The sequence below is a fragment of the Pistacia vera genome, unplaced genomic scaffold, assembly GCF_008641045.1.
Source record: "Pistacia vera cultivar Batoury unplaced genomic scaffold, PisVer_v2 Contig987, whole genome shotgun sequence".
Lineage (NCBI taxonomy): Eukaryota > Viridiplantae > Streptophyta > Magnoliopsida > Sapindales > Anacardiaceae > Pistacia > Pistacia vera.
In genome coordinates this window covers 355-21,969 of record NW_022196875.1, presented here as the reverse complement: position 1 = coordinate 21,969, position 21,615 = coordinate 355, and the positions used below count along the sequence as shown (strand labels likewise).

At 41.3% G+C, this 21,615-nt stretch overlaps 2 protein-coding genes and 1 pseudogene across 2 annotated transcripts; all 3 read right to left on the bottom strand.

The window, feature by feature from the left end:
• Positions 1 to 6,264: 6,264 nt before the first annotated feature.
• LOC116121475 (spindle and kinetochore-associated protein 1 homolog) lies at positions 6,265 to 7,933 on the bottom strand. The gene is made up of 3 exons (XM_031407429.1): positions 7,230 to 7,933; positions 6,835 to 6,980; positions 6,265 to 6,509 (listed from the first exon to the last, which is right to left on the bottom strand). The coding sequence occupies exons 1-3, from the start codon at positions 7,931 to 7,933 to the stop codon at positions 6,265 to 6,267; spliced, it is 1,095 nt and encodes a 364-aa protein (XP_031263289.1).
• Positions 7,934 to 9,968: 2,035 nt separating this feature from the next.
• Positions 9,969 to 12,709, bottom strand: LOC116121474 (annotated as a pseudogene).
• Positions 12,710 to 19,079: 6,370 nt separating this feature from the next.
• Positions 19,080 to 20,907, bottom strand: LOC116121473. The gene is made up of 5 exons (XM_031407427.1): positions 20,874 to 20,907; positions 20,543 to 20,798; positions 19,888 to 20,046; positions 19,643 to 19,789; positions 19,080 to 19,179 (listed from the first exon to the last, which is right to left on the bottom strand). Exons 1-5 carry the CDS (start codon positions 20,903 to 20,905, stop codon positions 19,147 to 19,149), a joined length of 627 nt encoding a protein of 208 aa, XP_031263287.1. The 5' UTR covers positions 20,906 to 20,907; the 3' UTR covers positions 19,080 to 19,146.
• Between the last annotated feature and the right edge of the window lie 708 nt (positions 20,908 to 21,615).

Below are 21,615 nucleotides of genomic sequence, written 5' to 3'. Positions count from 1 at the left end.
ATTTCTGCATATCCATTCATGGATTTCTCTCATGATATAATTTGCCTCTTCGCTGGTTACACATCGGAGGAGAGGGGCACTGAATCCCCTTCTGTACAACTGGTCCCCGATGAGCATGTAACGAGCAGATCTTGTTCGCAGGACCTGTGCCTCGACCTTGTCATCGGGCAAGATCCCCTCTTTGAGATACCTGTAAACGGGCGTCATCCAGGAGTTTGATTGTATTATATTCACGGCCTGTTCGGTTGAACTGGTGCTCGGGATCTCGATAAACCGAACAGGAATGCTATCAGGTGCCTCAGAGTCCAACGACGAGGCTATTTTTGCCAAGGTGTCAGCCACAGAGTTGCTATCTCTGGGGATCTGAGTGATCGTGAAATGCTTGAACTGCTCAAGCGCGGCCTTGGCTTCTTTTAGGTAACAGACCATGTTCTCTTCCTTGGCTTGGTATTCTCCTAGGATTTGGTTGACGACCAGCATAGAGTCACTGTGAACACTGATTGTGGTTGCGCCCATTTCTCTGGCCAGTCGTAATCCGGTGAGCAGAGCTTCGTACTCAGCTTCGTTGTTGGTCGCCTTGAATCCGAACCGCAGGATGCCGTGAATGCGAGCCCCTTCGGGACTCAACAGGAGGAGACCCGCTCCTGCCCTTTTTCGGGTCGATGATCCGTCAACATAAAGGTTCTAGGCCGATAAGTTCTGAATGCTCTCTTAGATGACTTCACTGGGCTGTTGGTCCGACTCATTTAGGAGGTAGGAGAATTCCAAAATAAAGTCGGCGACAGCTTGCCCTTTGATGGTCGACCTGGGCTTGTACTTTAGGTCGAACTAGCTTAACTCCATGGCCCATTTGAGTAGTTTACCAGAGGCTTTCGGCTTCTGGAGGACCCGCCTGAGGGGGTAATTGTTCATTACATGGATTGTATAGGCGTGGAAGTAAGGTCGTAGCTTTCTGGAGGCGATCAGCAGAGCATAAGCCAACCGTTCCATTTCAGGATACCGCATCTCGGCATCCGAAAGACGCTTGCTCGCATAGTAGGCAGGCCATTGAACTTTCTCTTCCTCTCGAACTAGGGTTGCGCTGACCGAGAACTGCGAGACGGACAGGTACAGAGGTAAAATCTCTCGTGGGTGAGGCTTAGAGAGGAGAGGCGGTTTCCCGAGATGCTCTTTTATACTCTGGAACGCCTGTTCACATTCGGGATCCATTCGAATCTCTTGTTGGCCTTCAAAGCATTGAAAAATGGCAAATAACAATCTGTTAGTCTTGATATGAAGCGGCTTAGTGTTGCTATTCGCCCATTTAGGCTCATGATCTGCTTTTTGCTGGTCGGGCTCTCCATATCGAGCAGAGCTTGAACCTTCTCGGGATTTATTTCTATCCCTCACTGATTGACCATGTATCCCAGGAACTTTCCTGATGATACCCCGAATGAACACTTGAGAGGATTCAGTTTCATTCTGTAGAATCGGAGAATATCAAACATCTCAGCGAGATGTCCTATGTGTTCTGAGGTGACCTGGGATTTGACTAGCATGTCGTCCACATAGACCTCCATTGTTCTTCTGATCTGGTCGGCGAACATCCGGTTAACCAGCCGTTGGTAGGTTGCGCCAGCATTCTTGAGGCCGAAGGACATAACTTTGTAACAGTACAACCCCTGGTCTGTAATGAAGGACGTGTGCTCCTCGTCTGGGCCATACATAGGGATCTGATTGTACCCCGAGTATGTATCCATGAAACTTAGCAGCTCGTGCCCCGAGGTGGCATCCACGAGCTGGTCAATTCTTGGCAGAGGGAAGCTGTCTTTCGGGCAGGCTTTGTTGAGGTCGCTAAAATCAACGCATGTCCGCCATTTTCCATTTGGCTTCTTTACCAGGATCGGGTTGGCAACCCACGTCGGGTATAGTGTCTCTCGGATGGATCCGCTCCGGAGGAGGTTTTCCACTTCTGACTTCAATGCAATATACCGTTCCGGATCCATTGCTCTTCTTTTTTGGCAAACTGGCTTAGCTTCACTGTCGATATTTAACGCATGGCAGATAACGTCCGGGCTGATCCCAACCATGTCTACATGCGACCAGGCAAATACGTAGATGTTTTCCCTGAGGAAACCTGTCAGTTCGCTAGCGAGTTGGGGGTTGAGATTTTTACCGACTCTTTACACCCTGCTCGGCTCTTTCTAGTCGACCTGGACTTCGGTCAGGTCCTCCACTGGCCCACTGGAGGGGCAGTCTTGAATGCGAGGGTCTAGGTTATCCTCTACCGGGCCAGGTCGTGGATTGATCCTATTGATCGTCATGGTCTGGCGAGGTGCATCTCGTGGAATGCCCTTTCCTTTGTGTGCCATCTGGACTGCTTTTACATAGCAGTCGCGCGATGCCCGCTGGGAGCCACTGACTTCCCCGATCCCCGTCGGGGTGGGGAACTTCATTTTCATATGGTAAATTGAAGTGACCGCCTTGAACTGTCTTAGTAGAGGTCACCCAAGGATCCCGTTGAAGGCTGACGGGCAGTCCACCACCAGGAATTCAATCATTCTGGTCACTTCGTCAGAATCGCCCAGCGTGACTGGGAGTGAGATTGTTCCCTTGGGGAGTAGATGATCTCCTGTGAATCCGTATAGCGGGAACGAGGTAGGCTTCAGGTCGGCCTCGTCCAAATTCATCCTCTCGAAGGTAGATGCGAACAGGATATTCACAGCACTCCCGTTATCCACCAGCATTCTCTGGGTGTTATAGCACCCTATCAGGGGAGTGATTACAAGGGCGTCATCATGGGGATGGTGTAATCTGGCTGCATCCTGTTCGGAGAAGGAAATCTCTTCCTCTCGACGAATCTTTTGTGGTCGCTGATCCACGCTCATTACTCTAATGGGGTCACGATGAGCTTCACGAGCATACCTTTCTTGGGCACCTCGTGAATTTCCAGCAAAATGCGATCCCCCGAAAATCAAGTTGAGACCGAGCACCCATTTCTGATTGCGACGCTTCTTACTTGGCTCCCCCCGATCTTCTTTCGAGGGAGCAGAGTCATCGATGTATTCCTTGAAATGCCCCTTCTTGATAAGTTCTTCGATTGCTTGTTTCAGGGCTCGGCACTCGTCAGTACGGTGCCCATTGTCCCTATAATAGCAACAGTACTTTTTATTATTTCTGGCTGTCGTAAGGGTTTTCATGGGTTCAGGTTCTCCGAGTAGACTGGCTTCTTCGGACTTATCAAGGATGGCTGATACCGAGGCGTTCAACGGGGTGTATTGGGGCCTGTCGCGGTCACGACGAGGAACCGGGGCATAAGATTTCTTGTGCTCGTAGCGAGGTTTTTTTCCTTTTAACTGGTCGTCACTATCTCCTTTGCGATCAGCCCTTTTACCTTCTCCCCGACCAGACATACTGCCCGAAACCCCCTGATCGCAACGTCGTAGTGCCGCCAATGAATTCTCTATGCGGAGGTACTTTTCCGCGAGGTTGTAGAATCTGGTGAGGGAAACATCATCCTCAGCCTGTAATTCTTTCCACAGGTCGGTTTGCGGGCGAACTCCGGCTATGATAAGAGTTCGTATGGACTCTTCGGGGGCGTGAGCCACCTTGTTGAGTTCCCTGTGGAAACGGTCGATATAGGATTGTAGGGACTCGTCCCTCTCTTGCCTTATATTGCTGAGATAGCTCAAAGGCATCGAGAACTTTCGATTTGCTTGGAAATGTCGCAGGAACGTCGTGCTCATCTGAGGCCACGAACTGATCGTTCCAACTGGGAGCGACCTTAGCCACCGTTTGGCATGAGAGGTTAGTGTTACAGCCAGGCAACAACATTTTGCAAGATCCGAAACCTGGTGGAGCTCCATCAGGCCATTGAACTCATACAAGTGGTCTTGCGGGTCATGGTTCCCATCGAACGGCCGCATGTCGGGCATTCTAAAGCCTGGTGGGAGTGGAGCAGCTAACACTTCGGGAGAGAAGGGGGATGCAGAGGCGACCTGGACTTGCTCGCTCTGCTGCTCTCTCAGCCTGTCTAGAGCTCGCTGCAACTCTTCAATTTGTGGCAACGGGGCCAGTTGGGGATTGCTTTCCCCCACGCGAGTCCTGCCCTAGCGATTACGATTCAGGAGGGTCCGGAGGTCGGACTCCTCTTCGCCCCGGCCGGCATTTTCGGTCGCTCTTGACACATGCTGGCTGGAGGCGTGCGAAGGCGATGGATGGTGCGGGGTATTTTCACGACCCTCGCGGTGGTATGAACCACCCCGCGAGGTGTGAGGAACATCCTGACGATAGCGATCAGGATCGTTCCGCTGGCGGTGATAAGAATCGCCCCGTCCAGCACTTCTGTTTGGGTTCACCTGCGACGTGGCATGGGACAGCTTGGGATTTATCTTTTCGCCGAGTCTCAGTTTTGCCGACGCCCTGTTCGGGGCACGGTTTTTGTTTGCTGGCCCTTTGGAGCCTGTATGCTTGCTTTTTGCCACTTGCTTACCCTTGCGTCTACGCGCTGCAGTGCTCGCGACAAGGGCTATTTCCCTTTGCCGCGCTTTTGCGCGACCTGCAGGCGTTTTTTACGGTTGCACCGCCCCAATTGTTTTAGAGGGCATGCCATGGTCCAGAAAATCCAACCTTTTGGTTGACCGTCTAGAGAGTGTTGTCGAACCTCTCCAGGTAACCTCTGATGGTGGGGTCAAGCTGCGAAGTTGCTGGGATATCCACCGCAGCAATTTGTGGGGATGGAAGTACTCTGGAAGGGGTATCCCCTTGGGTCTGGGGAACTTCCCCAACGCGCTGGTCAGCGTGTTCAGGTTCAGATTGGCGGGCCATCTGTTACTGTAGGACCAGTAGGTTAGAGATTTTCCTGATGAAGGATGAACACTAAATCTGGCCCTCTTTCTAGCGCCAAACTGTTGATGCATGATTTTAGACACTAACTAACCGACACGTGTACAACGTTGATTGATCAAGAGGTACACGTGATTACGAATAAAAAGAGAAATAAATGCAAGGAAAGCCTTTTAAAGTGGTTCGGATGCTAAGGTAGCAAGTCCTACATCCACTGATTTTTGTATCAATAAAGTGGGTCAGGTCGCAAATAGCGGACTGACTTACAAAATGATTGACAAGAAAAGTAAATACAAAGTTGGCAGAGAGAGAAAAAGCTAATTTCAAGTAAAAATAGCCGAATCCCCTTAATGAAGGGGTCTTCCTCTTTCTATAGTGAGGTTAATGCAAATAATCATCAGTAAATCCATGGGTTGGTATGAATGTTAGGAGTAAATCCGGCTTTATGTCACATTTCCCACATTCCAAACTGATTTTACGCGATTTAGAGCAGACAAAAGGACACGTGGGAGCTCCATAGCTATTGGCAGGCCTGACGTGGGTTTACCGTTCTGACAGGAGCAGCTCACCTTCCCATCACGTGATCTCTTACGTTAGCCCTTGATTTTCCAGTAGTAACAATTGTATATTTATTTAATTAGGTTATTCTAAAATTTTAACTTTTCTCTATTTTAATTTTTTTATATGTAAAATAATGAAACCCCCTATTATTCAAAAATATTTCATTGGAGTCCAGGTTCCAAAACAGATTCCAAAAATCAGTTCCAAACAGGTTCCAAATCGGGTACCTACTACAGGTTCCAAGCAGGTTCCAAACCGGGTACCCGTTTCAGGTTCTGGTTCCAGTTCCTCCACACATAAGAATTGGAACTGGAACCACACAGTATCGATTCCAATAAAATAGAATCGAAACCTACCCGCACAGTGCTAGTTTCGATTCTGGTTTCGGTTTTACCCGTAGGTTCCGGTTCCGGTTCCGGTTCCTGTTTTATCCGTAGGTTCCGGTTCTACCACCCGTGCTCACTCCTAATCAGCAACATCGATTGTCACGACACCTTCTTTTACTACCAGATAGGTTGAGTTATTTGCAATAACAATAACCCGCTCTCCATGGTGTTGACGCATTTCCGAGAAAAATGTGTCATTTTCGGTTACATGGTGTGAACAACCTAAATTAATGATCCACTCCTCTTTGTCGCTGTTGACATAATTAACAAGAGTTTGGACTGACTTTTCTTCAACTTCTTCAATAGTAAAACATTGCTCCCATTTGAGTTGATCATCTCCTTCACTTGCACATGCAACATTAGCTTTGGAAATCTTCACGTGACAATTTCTCTTGATATGCCCAGTTTTCCCGCATCTGAAACATGTGATAGATTTCTTACTTTGTGAATTGCCACCTTTCTCTGCACTTGAGTCTTCTTCAGTAGTCTTATTCTAGGCTGATGTATTCTTATTGTTTGGCTTCCCCTTTGAGAAGAGAACAGCATCAGATTCAAATTTTTTTGCCATTTGTTTAGCCAAAGCTTCTTGATTAGAGAGCAAGTTCTCTAACTCCTCTACAGAAGGCCGTTGTGACCACCCTTGAAGAGAGATGACGAAAGGTCTATACTCCTTTCTCAATCCACCGACAAGATACCGACGTAGACACGCTTCACTAATCTTGTCATCTGTATCTATCTCTGAAATTTCAGCACAAATACTTTTAACTCATAAAAAGTATTCTGAAATTGACATACCTCCTTGTTTTAACATTCCCAACTCATTCTCTAATAGTTGCAACCTTGCTGTATTCTTCTTAGTACACAACTTCTCAAGCGTGTCCTAGACTTCTTTTGGAGAGCTAACATCACGAACATAATCAATAAACTCTTTGCTGATATATGTCCTCAAAGCAAAAAGAGTGTTGCCACTTGATTTTCCCTTTCCTTTGTGATTCGACATGCTCAAGAATATAAGTAGGAATCCCTGCATCAGCACCAGTAACTAATTCCCACAAATCCTGACCTTGAAGATACGCCTCCATACACATTCTCCAGTACTTGTAGTTATTATTGCCTACAAGCTTCTCCATCCCGTACTGAGTATTTCCCCCGTTTGCTACCTTTATTGCTGCAAACAAGCAAAACTTTCTTTTCACAACTTTCAAATTCCTGCAACAAGACAAGCTTGATAGACAAGACAAAAGAATGACCTTCCCGCTGGCTTTGATACCATAAAATAAAAAGAAGAATAAAATAAAGAGAGAAAGTCAAGAGAAAGTTAATAATAACTTTTATTGAAATGAGAAATACAATAAAAAATCTTGGTGAGAAGAATGCGTACTTCATCTCAATCACATCAGCTATTTAAAGACCTATTCCACTAAGTGTCGTACCTTAAGTTGCACTAATTTTTGACACTCCTCTTTGGCATCTAGGTGACGAAGGACAGTGAGTATTGCTTTTTCAGTGTTGTCAAACTTCAATGCTAGTCCTTTCATGTCAGTTTCAAGGAAGAAATGTTTCCTTTTAACTAGTTCTGTTGTTGTAATATCTCTCAACTCTAGGGCTCTTTCCCAGAGGTTCTCCTCTAGCTTCTTCTTTGTGGCTAAAATAAGTTGGGCATTTTCTTCTGCATATGTTGCCATGTCATTGATTGTTGCATTAACTTTCTCAAGTGTGAGCCTTCCTCTCATATATGAGGATAGAGAATCTAGTTCATTGGAAGTTATGTACCATAATAGTGGAGAGCCACGACTCTTTTCCTCCTTGGGTATTACTGTTGGATCGTCTGGTTTTAGTGACCCACCATTAAGTAGTTTAGGGTCTTCTGGAAGCAAACATCTAGTAGTATCCAAATCCAACATGGTCATTCTCTGAGGCAAATATGAGGAAACATGGACAAACATGTTCTTCAGTATCTTCTGCTGCCGTAGTGATGCATCTATAAGTCTTTTAGCTTTAGGAATAGCATTGGTCTCATTATTCAATCGGTCCTTGAGCGCTTGTATTTGCAGCTCCATCGCTTTTACTTGGGCGATTACGAGTTCCTGTAACTCTGTGATTCGCATATTAAAGGAAGATATCAGAGAATCAAGCGAGGATCTTACTTTCTTCACATTCATGTCTCCAGCTTCTATTCCAGAGTTGGCAAACTCTCCTTCATCCTAGTCAAGGGTAAATGTTTTCCCTTTCATCTTGACACTCAACAATTTAGCACCATTAAATATAGTGCATAAATTATTCTTGAACTCTAAAGAATAATCTTTTTCAAGCATTTGACCAACACTTAAAAGGTTTTGGCTGAGATTGGGCATATACAAAACATCAGAGATCAATTTGGCACCCTTGTGTGTTGTGGCAGCAATTGTGCCTTTTCTCTCTACTTGCATAAGATCTCCATTGCCAATTTTTACAGTGGAAAGGTAATATTCATTAACCTCTTTAAATAGACTTGCATTGAAAGTCTTGTGATGTGTGTAGTCACTATCGATAAGCCAAGTGTTGTAGCTGTTAGTGTTTTGTGAGCATGAGACTACAAAGAGTTGCTCCTTTTGAATTTCAACTTCTACAGCCTGTGCTTGTTGATTATTTTGAGGGCCTTTGTTTTCATACTTGCACACTTTGGAGATGTGTCCTAGTTGCTTACAGTTGTTACATATCACATCTGGTCTCTACTAGCAATTTCTTTTTGGATGTGTAGTCTTCTTGTAATGTGTGCAAGATGGAAATTTCTTCAGCTGTAGCCCTTCTTTATTGTTCTTCTCTTCATATTCATCTTTGTTTCGTGGATGTCTTCTGCTATTGACAGAATGTTGTATTTGAAAGGCTCATTCTATAACTCTATCATGTCTGAAAGCCCTACTTCTTTCTTGTATTTGAAGTGCACTACTCTTCAAGTGATATGGCTGAGAGATCTATGGATTCTTCTAAAGAAGAAATCTTTGATTCAAGTCTTTCTAGTACTGTTATAAGTACCTTATCTACAATCTTGCTATCAGGCAAGTCTTCTCCAAACAACTTGATTTGATTGGCTATCGAGGATATTCTATCTGAATACTTAGTAATGGTTTCATCTTCCTGCATGATGAGAGCTTCAAATTCTCTTTTTAGACTCAACACCTTCATTTGTCTATTCTTTCATTGCCTTGATACTCCATCTTAAGCTTATCCCAAGCTTGCTTTGCAGTTTTACATGTCATTATCTTACCAAAGACAGAATCAGAATCAAAAACTGAATTCTGGATTACTATTTTTGCCTTGGATCTTTTGGTTTTTTCCTTAGGTTGGCCTTGATTTAAACTAGAGTTGGATCTCTGGGAAGTAGAGGAACAAGTCTATCTTCAGTTACAACTTCCCAAAGGTCAAAAGCCTCTAAGTACATTTGCATCTTCACTGACCAAATGGTGTATTTCTCACCAGTGAAGACTTGAGGTGTCACCAAGGAAAGACTGTTGCTGGCCATTTGCTTGAGTGAAGTTATGTTTGTGCTTTGTTGGTTTTGACAAGTCCTATAAGACCAATAGAGATCTGATACCAGATGTTGGAATTTCTGGGTAGTTAATGTTGCTTTGCTAAAGTTAAGAGTGTTTACAGATTGAATGTAAACAATAGGCAAAGCTAATATAATGTGAAGCAAATGAATTGAAGCTGAAAAACTGTTCTTATTTCCTTCATCCACATCAAGCTATTTATACATGTTTGAGATAACAAATTAGCCTAAGTTAGATGCAAAGATCAAGGGTTGTTACAGTTGAAAAATCATAAACAAATTATAGCTAAAATCAAGCAAAATCATATACGTAGATTGATGAATAAGTCTGCTACAATCTGCAGTTATTCCAACTGATTTTGACCTGGTCTTTTGGTACCTGATATGCCAATATTTCAACATCTTTTGATTAAATTGAATGTTTTCTATTATTGAAAATATAATTCTCCTATTCCATTTTTCGATTCTTTTGTCGTAAACTTTCCATTTCTCTGTTTCTTTCTTCCTAGGAGAAGAGGGAACACATATCTGAATTCATTTGTAACATGCACCATAATAAACTATATAATACATTATACAAAAACCATTAAAAATGTGTATTGAAGTCTCTTGCCTTTGTTACACAGAGAGTGACCATCTTGCACAAAAATGGTATACAAATGCATACCTTAGGTAATTGGTTTCTGCAGCAGAGCTGAAAAGTACCATTCATTCTTGTCAATTCCGTGATCAAGCTTCATACCAATATTCCATCTGAGTTTCCTGAATCCAATGCTATCGAACATTGGAACATAAGTTTCGTTGAGCTGTGGTCCATAGCAAAAGAAATGATCAAGCCAGAAGAGCCTTCCTGGCCTTAGCACTCAATAAATGTCAAAGAGTGTGAACTCAAGCATGGCATCTGTGATCCAGTTGCTAGAACGTGCATCAAATGTATTATATCCAGTGTGTTTTCTGAAAAAAAAAAAAAGCCTCCGGAAAACACTAACATGCATTGGAATCAAGCCTCTTGAAGCAATGAAGCTGTTGAATGGACCATCAAAATTCATTGAAGTTGTGATGATTGTCACATTTCTCTCTCTCATTCTAGCAACAAATGTACCATATCCTCCTCTTATATCAAGTCCAATTCGGATTGTCCCTCGAGGTTTCATGTTCAAAACTTGATCAATGCCATAGTCCAGGCTATTGAGTGAAGCTTTAAACGATGACGTTTTGATTCTGTTTATACGCTGCCGTTTTGGAGTTCACTTAAGTAGGTAATCTCAACCGTTGATTCCAGCATGATCCAACAGCCTTCAGTAGTCTAGCAAGTCAAACTATATAAGACTGAGTATTGAGAAATCTGAACTGTAGAACAACTTCCTCTCTCGTGTTATTCGACTCTGTTAGGGTTCTTAAGTTTTTTAGGCTCTCTTCAAATCTTGTAATCGAGTCACAATCGGTGTAAATTGTGGGTAGAAGAATATGGCTTTTCTTCGGGTAGAGACACTGTATATAGGTAGTTTATTTGGGTTGCGATTATAGGTTGATTTGAGGGTATATTGTGTAAGTGAGAGATTTGGGTATTTTTGTGTTGATTGGCTTGTAAGTTGTATGTTCTTGATCCTTATAGCGCAGTGAGCCCCAAATTACTTGGAACTCAACGTGAATGTAGTTTATTCCATTGGAATAAGCGAACCACGGTAAAAATCTTTGTGTTCTTGTTTTCGTAAAAATCTTTGTGTTCTTGTTTTCTTCTCTATTTGATTCGTGTGTTGGATGTGCTAGAAATGTTTGGTAGTGAATCCTCTTAGGTTTGAGTTGGGTTTAAAAATAACACAGGCCTTTGTCAAAGAGCCATCTATTCGTCTCTCTGTCCTGCAAGTCAAAACAATCTTTGCAATCAAAGACCCCTGGTGCATTGTTTCTGTCGATCAGGCACTAGTAGCTTTTACAGGAGTAAGGATCCCAAATGATGCTGGTGTTAGGTGCTTTTGCCCTGAGACTTTCTGGAAATGGTGTTGGCTCAACATAATTCAGAGGTGGACTTTGGATGGCATCTCCGGCGAGGCAACCGTTCACATCGTTTAAGCAAAAGCCTCTGCGCAAATACATCATCCGCAGGACACTCCCTACCAATCTCATATGTCATATACTGAACCAACTCCCCTTGAACTTGAAGTAGCCTGCCCCAACCGGCACGATTACTTCATCCAATCCCGTCGTTGGAGACTTTCCTAAGAGAAGCTTGTGAGGGCCTAATGTAGCCCTCACTTCATTAGACAATCTAATGCTCAAGTTAGCATTGAACTTCTCACCAGGCACACTCGCTACCTTTTGAGTCAAGCGTTCATGTTCTCTTGTAAGCTTAATCAACAAGGCCTCTACCAGCAAATTAGTAGAGTTAAGCTGCTGCTGCAACTCAACACTGAAGGAATGACTGGCTGCAAACTCAAATTTAGTAGAGTTGAGCTCATGCACAAAAGTGGGAGAGTCCCAAAGAGAGAGAGACAAATGGTTGCTGTGCCCAGTTAAATTCAAATTCAAAGAACGAATGACTAGCTACAAACTCAAATTTAGTAGAGTTAAGCTCATGCACAAGAGTGGGAGAGTCCCAAAGAGGGAGAGACAAATGGTTGTTATGCCCAATTAAATTTAAATTCAAATTCAAAGAAGAGCCGTAGAAGATGTAGATTGTGAGAAGATTTGTAACAATAACAAGCAAAAGAATCTTGAGCTTGTACTTGTTATGGGGCTGTTGTTGTTGTTAAGAGTAGCGCAACAAAGACAGAGTGCAAAGAAAATGGAAACAGTGGAAAGCTGAAAATGGAATGATCCAAGTCTGAATATCTTTTCTGTGTTTTTGTATACAGTGCTTACAGACAGTGCTTACAACTGTTTATAGATTATAAATAACACTAAAACAAATAAAGGAATAATTACAGCTGGAAAGGAATAATAACAGCTAGCGAATGCATAACAAAATGGCCTCAACAGACTCAACAGAATGGCCTCATCGTCTTCATGTGACTGCTGTATTTTTATCAGGTGGAACTGTGGCTATTGTAGGTCCAATTGCATCCTCTAATCTCAACATCCCCCCGCAAGATGGAGAGTATATATTCAGTACTCCCATCTTGGACAATAGTCGCGTGAGTGTCGGAGCATGCAGGGGCTTGGTGAAGAGATCAGCCAACTGCTCAGAAGAAGAAACATGGGCAATGGCAACATGCCCAGCCAAGACATTGTCACGAACAAGATAGTAATCCAGCTCGATGTGCTTGGTGTGCTCATGGAACACGGGGTTGGTAGCTATATGTAGCGCGGCTAAGTTGTCACAATATAAGGTGGCTGGATCAGAAATGGTAACACAAAGGTCTTGGAGAAAATACTGAAGCCATGTGATTTCACACACGACAGCCGCCATGGCCCTATATTCCGACTCGACTGAGGATTGTGAAACTGTGTGTTGCTTTTTTGATTTCCAGGCAACAAGAGACTTGCCAATAAACACACAAAACCCAGTCGTCGATCTCTTAGTGTCAAGACAATTTGCCCAATTGGCATCGGAGTAGGCAGTGAGTTTTAATGAAGAGGTGGCAAGAAAAAATAAACCTTGGCCTGGAAGATACCAAAGAACTTTGAGAAGGGCATTATAATGGGGTACTTATGGGGTCTCTAAGAACTGACTCAGAAGATTGACATTGTAACTGAGGTCAGGCCATGTATTGGTCAGGTAGAGGAGCTTGCCAACCAATTTTCAATACTGAGTAGGATCATGAAACACATCACCTTGGTCTTTCTAGAGTTTGATATTCGGTTCCATTAGCAAAGGGGAAGGTCAGGCAACAAGTCAACTAGTCTCAGAAAGTATATCCAGGGTGTACTTGCGCTGACAAATTTGGATTCCATCCTTTGAGCAAGCTGTTTCCATGCTAGGAAAATATTTAAGTGAGCCCAGGTTCTTGATTCTGAATTTGGTAGACAAAAATTTATTGACCTCATCGGTGGAAGTCTGATCTGAACTCATGACAATAATGTCATCTATGTAGACCAATAGAGCTGTAAAGGAAGAAGCTGTGTGTTTGATGAATAAACTATAGTCTAACTTAGATTGCACAAAGCCAAACTCGGCCAATGAAGTTGAAAGTTTTGTGTTCCACTGTCGTGATGCCTGTCGAAGACCATAAATTCTTTTTCTCAATTTACAAACTTGATTCTCTTTTGAGGAAGCTAGACCGAGAGGAAGCCGTATGTATAATTCCTCACCAAGGTCTCTGTATAGAAATACGTTATTAATGTCCAACTGCTGCCAATCCCATCCTTTTATGGCAACTATAGCAAGCAAGGTGCGAATGAAAATCATCTTTGCAATGGGGGAAAAAGTATCGTGAAAATCTATTCCTTCACGCTAAGTGAAGCCCTTTGCCACCGAGCGTGCTTTAGCACGTTCAACAGATCCGTCAGCTTTGAATTTGTAGCGAAAAATCCATTTGCAATCAATCAGTTTCTTGCCAGGGGGTAAGTCAACGGTGGACCATGTTTCATTAGTCTCTAAAGCAATGAGTTCCTGCTCCATCGCCTCACGCCATATAGGGTCTTTGAGAGCTTGAATGTGTGACTTGGGTTCGGTATGGATGGAGATGGAAGTGGTAAATGCTCTAAATGATGGAGATAAAAACTTGCAAGATGATAAGGGATATGGGTTATGCAAACCTGTGTGAGACAGAGATCTAGTGGCTTCCAACTTGGAGTTCAATGTCAATGAAGACAATGCATTGCAGTGAAAATCCTTGAGATATGCCGGGGCGGTTCTAATTCTGGTTAACCGTTATGGGGTTGGCGAGGGAGTGTTATTGGTGAGGTTGGTAATGTGACTGTTGTCGATGGAGGTAGGGGAAGGGATATGATCTTCCTGGTGAGGGACTTCACGAAAATCTGTATGCATAAGAGGTGTTTGATTGAGGTGGTCAGTGGGGAAAGTAGCCAAATGGGGTTTCGAATGAGGTGTTTGTTCGAGAGGAAAGATGTGTTCGTGGAATACCACATCACGGGAAAGGAAAATCTAGTTGGTGGTAGTGTCAAGGAGCTTGTATCCTTTGACTCCTTATGGGTAGCCAATGAATAAGCATTTTCTAGCTCGGGTTTCAAATTTGGAGCCGCCATGGTTTAGTAAAGACGCAAAACAGAGGCAACCGAATGTTTTGAGATGGGAATATGTGGGTTTTTGGTTGTAGAGTTTTTCAAAAGGTGATTGGTAGTGCAGATTAGGAGAGGGTGTTCGGTTGATCAAATAGATGGTAGTGATAACAAATTCTATCCAATATCGCATAGAAAGTCCTGATTGAAATTTTAAGGCTCTAGCGACGTTCAATATATGCTGATGTTTTCGCTCAGCGAGGGCCTTTTTTTGTGTAGTGGCAACACAGGTCAGTTGATAAATTGTGCCTTTGGAATTGTAAAATTTTGGCATATGAAATTTGGCACCGTTATTAGTTCTGATTATTTTGATTTGGGTGTTGAATTGCATGGATATAAGGGAAAAGGAATTTTGGATTGAAGTTCGAGCTTCTGATTTGTTTTGCAACAAATAGATCCTAGTGCATTTGGTAAACTGATCTACTATTGTAAGAAAGTAACGGGTGCCATTGTAGGCTTGTGTGGAATTTGGTCCCCAAATATCTGCTGAAATTAAATCAAAAGGCTTGGTAACCGTGGTGTTAGACTGAGGAAATGAAAGTTTATGTTGCTTGGCGAGTGGACAAATTTCACACAAGAGAATTGAGATAAACTCGTAGGCCTTGAATTTGATCTTTGAATTTCATTTAATACATGTTATATCATGGAACTATGTCCGAGTTTGTAATGCCATAATGTGTAATCATCAAACTTTGAAGTACTGGTGGTGTTAAAGTAGCTAGATCAGGAATTAGAAAGAAACATTTGTAAAGCGTTGGGAGTTGGTGTTGAAGGTTGAAGATGGTAAAGGTCATTATGCATTGTCCCCATGCCAGTCGTCTTCCAAGATGAAAGGTCCTGTATGTAGCAAGAGTTAGAAAAAAATATGAGACAATAATTGGAATGTGTAGTTAAAGATTTAGCTGAGAGCAAATTAAAGGAGAAGGCTGGCACGCATAGCACATGCTTGAGAACGATATGATCAGAGAGATGAATATCACCCACATGCGTGGCCAATGTGGTGGTGCCATTTGGAAGTTTGATGGTGTGGGAAACAAAAGACACGTTATGTGTGAAAAGATGGGGGCTACAGATCATGTGATCTATAGTTCCAGTATCAATTATCCAAGAGGAAAATGATTTTGTGAGGGTGTGTGATGTGTGTGTGAAATGGCAAGAGTGAATACCAGAGACAGGGGAAATTTCGGTGATTGAGGAACTTGAACAAGCATGGTTTGCTGCAAAGGTAACTGTTGGAGACTGAGAGGATTGGAGCAAGGCAATGAGCTGGTTGTATTGCTCTTGAGCAATAGGTGGTCCATTGCCGATTTGTTCATGTTCAAGTGAAGATTGATTAGCATAGGATTTAGATCTGGAGTTGTTTCTATGACCTGAAGGAAAGATGTTGAGCTTGTAGCATTTATCTTTGGTATGGCCTGGTATGTTGCAATGTGACCATACGGGAAGATTGGGGTTGGCTTTGAAGCATCGTTCTAGTGAATGGCCTGAAATGTTGTAGTGGGAACAGAATAATTGATCCTTGCGTAAGGAAGAATGACTTCGTTGGTTGGGTCCTTTTGCCGCCATTGTAATCGGAGCAGAAGGGGAGTGAAGTTGGCGTCTTCTTTCTTCCTGTTGGACAAGAGATAGAACACGATTTAGTGCTAGGAGAGGATCATAGAGGAGTATTTGGGCGCGAATAGCATCAAATGAGTCATGTAATCCCATAAGAAATTGCATAACCCTGCTTCTGTGATTATATTCCATTAGGGTCTTGACTGCACCACATGAACATGGTGGCATTGGTTAATAGATCTCTAGTTCATCCCATAAACTTTTCAATCGGTTGTAGTATTGGCTAACCGAAACATCATCTTGTGTAAGTGCCGAGATGGACTTGGTGAGCTGAAAAATTCTTGGAGCATTTTGAATCGAGAATCGCTCAAGAAGATCGTTCCAAACATCCTTCGCAGTTCGGCATGAGCTATGCTTGATCTGTGTTCTAAGGCAATCGAATGTTGAATCCAAGCTATCACCATATCATTACATCGTTCCCAAGGTGCATACAAGGGATCGACAGTTTTTGAGGGTTTAGAGATTAAGCCATCGATAAAACCAATTTTGTTTTTGATATTGAGGGCACGACTCATTGTTATTGCCCAGACCACATAATTTTCAGTTGTAAGCAAATCTGGAACCAATGGAGAAGATGCGCCTTCACCAGGTTGGACAAAATAGGGGTTGGCAGGATTTTGTGGGTTGGTTTGGGAATTGGAAGGTATTGTGGGATTGTTGGTTTAAGAGTCGAAAGGTGTATCTGTCATGGCTCTGATACCATGTTGAGAGTAGCGCAGCAAAAACAGAGTGCAAAGAAAATGGAAACAGTGGAAAGCTGAAAATGGAATGATCCAAGTTTGAATATCTTTTTTGTGTTTTTGTATACAGTGCGTACAACTATTTATAGATTGCAAATAACAGTAAAACAAATAAAGGAATAATTACAGCTAGAAAGGAATAATAATAGCTGGCGAATGCATAACAAAATGGCCTCAACAGACTCAACAGAATGGCCTCATCGTCTTCATGTGACTACTGTATTTTTATCAGGTGGAACCGTGGCTATTATAGGTCCAATTGCATCCTCTAATATCAACAGTTGTTGTGCCTGCTTTTTAGCATAATCGTCATGAGCTCCATTTCCCATCTTGTGCTCAAGAAAGAGATTGAATTGAATGAAGTAAGTTTGAAGGTTATAAAGGGAATGATAAGTGAAGAGAAAGGCAGAAGTTCATGTTCAAAAGGGACTTTGGCCATTGTTATTCGCCGGTTGGGACGTTCAAGAACTTTATTACAGAACTGCAAAGCAATACAATGTCAACTTTGCACACTCTTCGGATCTTGACTCTTCTCATCTTCAGTGACTGGCTACTGCAGCATTTTAGTTCATTTCTGCCAGTTGCCAAGCTCTGTAGAATGCAACAATCTTTCTTCTTCTGCATGTCTGTATGTTTTAATTCTTTGTCACATTTCACATCGTTAACAAATGAGTCTGAGATTCAATTTATAAAGTTTAGGTTCTCGTAATTAAGCAAACTGTGTTTTAAATGAACACTTGATGAAGTCCTAAAAACAAATTTATAAGGACATACTTTGGAACTTTTTTTCCTTTATCTGCTTAAAAATTTTCGTTATTTGGTCAAGGTTTAAAAAATAAAAGAAGCTGATGAGACAAATATACTATTCTAAGTCTGATATGCAAGGCATTTGACTGAGTGAAAAGTTCTCACCTCAAGAAAATATCTTCTTTTCTCTTGATGATTTTACAAGCAAGTCATTTCCTATGTACTTTGGATCTCACTAAAATTGTGACTGAAAATTAAGTGTTTCCGATCTTACATGAAACTCATAAACAAATTCTTAGTGGTCTAAACTTAATCGGACAATATTTACTTAGTTAAAGCCGAGGCCGAGAGTGTTATAGACGATTTTACGTACACTTATTTTTTACAGATCAAACTTTAAATCTGCACCTGAAAATTTTACAAGATCTGAACTTGATAAGGCAAACCTTGAATTTCAGCCATTCATTCTAGTGAAAGATCCAGCTTGTCATTAAGATGTTAGTTGCAATAGTCATCAAGATCATAACCCTAGTTGTGGGATTTTTGCATTTATTTATTGTAATATGATAATAAGGGTTGACACATTGGAACCAGGCAAGAAAAAATTTATATATTTTCAATGCAGATGGGCACCAATAGTAAATGGTTAATAAATATAAAAACCAGTTAAGGATATAGATTTCTTCATTGCATTTCAAGCAATCAAGCAGGCAGCTTGCCTCCTCCATGTTGGCTGTTGTCACATGTCATGTTTCAATGGAAAGTTCACATCATGAAATTTAATTTTATTATTATATGTTCCATTAATCACTTGCTCCTCAGAACTTTGGTAAGTTTCATTTCTGCTGTCATTCTTCTATCAGATTCAAGCAATCCAACTTGAGATAAAAGTATCGTCTCTCTCACAAATGTTCATGCTCACGTTTATTAAGATCAAAACCTTCTTAGATGATGTTGATGAGGGCATCTAATACAAAACGATAAAAATTCAATCAATTTCTCATTTCAGACGAGAATCCTAATTTTTGGGCCGTGGATGATGCATGATCCAAATCAGAAGGTCCACTTACTGAAAGATCATTAAAACGGATAGTGTTCGGTGAGATAATCTCAGCATATCTCAGGCAAAATGGCAGGGTCATTTAACAATTTGGGATCAGATCCTTCAACACATTAAAATCTTCAGAGCCCAGTTTGACCACAATTCTTTATCTTCAACATAAAATAGACAGCTTTACAACTCACACATGGAAGTTGAAATATTAAAATTATTCATTAATTTTGATCTTCACCATGTTGAGTTTAATGATAATTAATATTAATTAGGACCACACTTAACTTATACCAGCAAAGCATAATTCCAAGTCGGTAGAACTTGGAGAGAAATTAATAGAGAGAGTTTCAATCATTTTCATCACTATCAACATTACTATATCTTGAAATTTTTCACAACTTTACAGAGAGTTTCATTCTTGTGTACTCACAGTCACTCCATTTGTTGGACAAGCTTCTGCTAGCGTCCTAAGGTTTTCAATGATCATAACCAGTTTTGTGTTTAGCCGATTCACAAAGCACTTTGGCACCCATCCTGCAGGATCTAACTGAAAAAAAAAAAAAAAAATGAAAATTAGAACTTTTGGTTTAATTAATTACCACTAAGTTAGATTTTTGATCGACATGCTCGATGACATAACTGTTGAGCGTTGTCGAGTGCTCACTCTTATATCTTCTTTTAGCATAGCGTTTTGTGGTGTTCAATACACCTTAACAATCATGTCATCAAATGTGTCGAGCACATTAGACAAATAAAAACAAAATAGTTGAAAATAATCGTTTAATTTGTGGTATTTTTAACAGTATCTTTACTATTGAGTAAAGGATGTTTGACAGATTCGATAACATGATTGTTGAGTGTTGTTGAACGCTCTTACTTGTATCTTTTTTCAGCATAGCGTTTGATGGTACTCAACAAATCAGTACACCGAATAATAATGTCATCAATATGTCGAGCACAATGAACTCAATTATCATTTAATGAAGCTCGGTTAAATTATTAATACCTGAACAACATAAGTGACCATACATGAGTCATCTTCAAGCTTCTCCACAACCCATCCTGATTGAAGCAAAAGTCCCCTTATTGCATTGTTTTGCTTTAGATGCAATCCAGCAGCTATCTCTTTTGGCAGTGAAGCTACTGCAACCACCTGCAACCCCCAATTTCAGCACACTCTAATTAAATCCTTAACATTATTCCAATCTTGTTTGTATGATCAAGCACTAAAATTCTGCGTCTAGTCCTTACAAGAGTGCCATCTTCCATCGTTTCGCGTCGTTCATAGACGATGAATTCTCTGTTTCTGAAAAGAGGTTTCGAGTTCTCCCCGAATCTGAGACGAATTATACTGAGATTATCTTCAAGATCTTTTATGTACTTTGCTTCCACTAGATCACCATCCCATTGCTGGTCCAAAAAAAAATTACTCCTTTGTTAAAAGAATATTTTGATAAAGCTAAAATTTTCCTCATCTGGACCCTTGAATAATAATCCAGAAATCAGTTAAATTATGATATAATGGTTCAGATGAATAAGAAGCGTTATCCCTGTAACATACTGTGATTGTGAATAATTCCAAGAGCTAATACAAAACAAATCAAATGCCATAAATATTTTTGCACAATGGAATCAACGTAGCTGTATATTTTGTCATGCTTATAAAGACAACTAAACATAAAAAAAATGAATCACATAAATGCTAAGGACAAAACTCATCTTTTCAAGGCCTTGGACCATAATCCAACTCACTTTGTATCTATATGTAACTAAAATTGTACTATAACCAATATCCACCAGACAGATTAATTCTTTTTTATTATTATTTTTTTCAATATTTATATAGCTCCACAAATTAATAGCCTTCATTGATTAATTTTCATAAGTAAGGGCATGAATTGGTCACCTTGGCAGCATCTATGGCATTTGCAACGGTGATGAATTGCTGGGGAGAGACTGATTTCAGCAGCCACCTGCTTCTAAAAGTGTGAAATGACCCTGATCTTCTTTTGGAAATTTCAACTCCATTGTCAAGAGTAAAAATTTTCCAACCATCATTTCCATTTCCAAACCTGTTTGAGTCTGAAGCTGATAGCAACTCCTGTATGCAACTCTCGCTTGCAAAGTGCACATATCTTTTCAATGAACCTTCACTTATAGACCTTCACAAATTCCAAAGCAAAGTAAGAATGAAAACCCAAAACAGTACTAAAAAGCATAGATATATGTATACTCACCAGGACCTGCTGCAAGGTGTTGGACTGTTCATTTTGAGAGCCTCAACGATACAAGAAAACTTATTTTGTGAAAATAATAATAATAATAATAAGGATGACACCTAGTCAGGAGACGTAACGAGTGCCTGGATGGCGTTATATATATTAAAGAGGAGAGGTTAAAGAATGGTTAAAAGGAGGGGAAGTAAAATAGTGGGAAGTGGGGTGAAGTGATTGAAGCACATGGAATGCCAGAAGATCAGGTCCATGATTAGAAGTGCAAGACTCTCTTTCTTCTGTTTGGAGATAAAAGAGAGATTCTTTGCTTGGAAAAAAGAAGGAAGAAGAAAGGGTAGGGAAGATGATGCACATGGAGTGTTGGTGGCTTTTTAAAACAAGAGAGAAAATGGGAAAATAACTGAGAGCCAATGCAAAGACTATTAGAGAGGGGCTTCAACTCAGTAGATTAACTAATAAACTTGCCTGATTACAAAGACTATTCAAACAGCTTCGTAAGGTCACCTTATCACGTGCCGTGGCTTTCTTTATTTGCATCAGGGTGGCAATCCTTGGCCTCAACCTGTTTGCTTTTGAGGTCTCTCTCTCTCTCTCTCTCTCTCTCTCTCTCTCTCTGTAAGTAGTAGTAAAGTATTATTTCCCCTAGAGCATTAATCTGGAATGGACGATCTCAACGTGTGAACTGTAAATTCGCTAGGACAACTTGAAGATGTGAACTGTAAATAACTAAATATAATAGAACGAC

Bases quoted from the DNA above. Each gene is read 5' to 3' on its own strand.
- LOC116121475 (XM_031407429.1), bottom strand. From the start codon at position 7,933: ATGAATGTGAAGAAAGTAAGATCCTCGCTTGATTCTCTGATATCTTCC. The intron at 6,981-7,229 runs GTGTCAAAAATT...GTCTTGTTGCAG, and splicing joins CACCTAGATGCCAAAGAGGA to GAATTTGAAAGTTGTGAAAA. The intron at 6,510-6,834 runs GTCAGGATTTGT...CTGAAATTTCAG, and splicing joins TATGGAGGCGTATCTTCAAG to AGATAGATACAGATGACAAG.
- LOC116121473 (XM_031407427.1), bottom strand. From the start codon at position 20,905: ATGAACAGTCCAACACCTTGCAGCAGGTCCTG. The intron at 20,047-20,542 runs GTGACCAATTCA...TTTTTGGACCAG, and splicing joins ATGCCATAGATGCTGCCAAG to CAATGGGATGGTGATCTAGT. The intron at 19,180-19,642 runs GTATTAATAATT...TTTTTCAGTTAG, and splicing joins TGGTCACTTATGTTGTTCAG to ATCCTGCAGGATGGGTGCCA.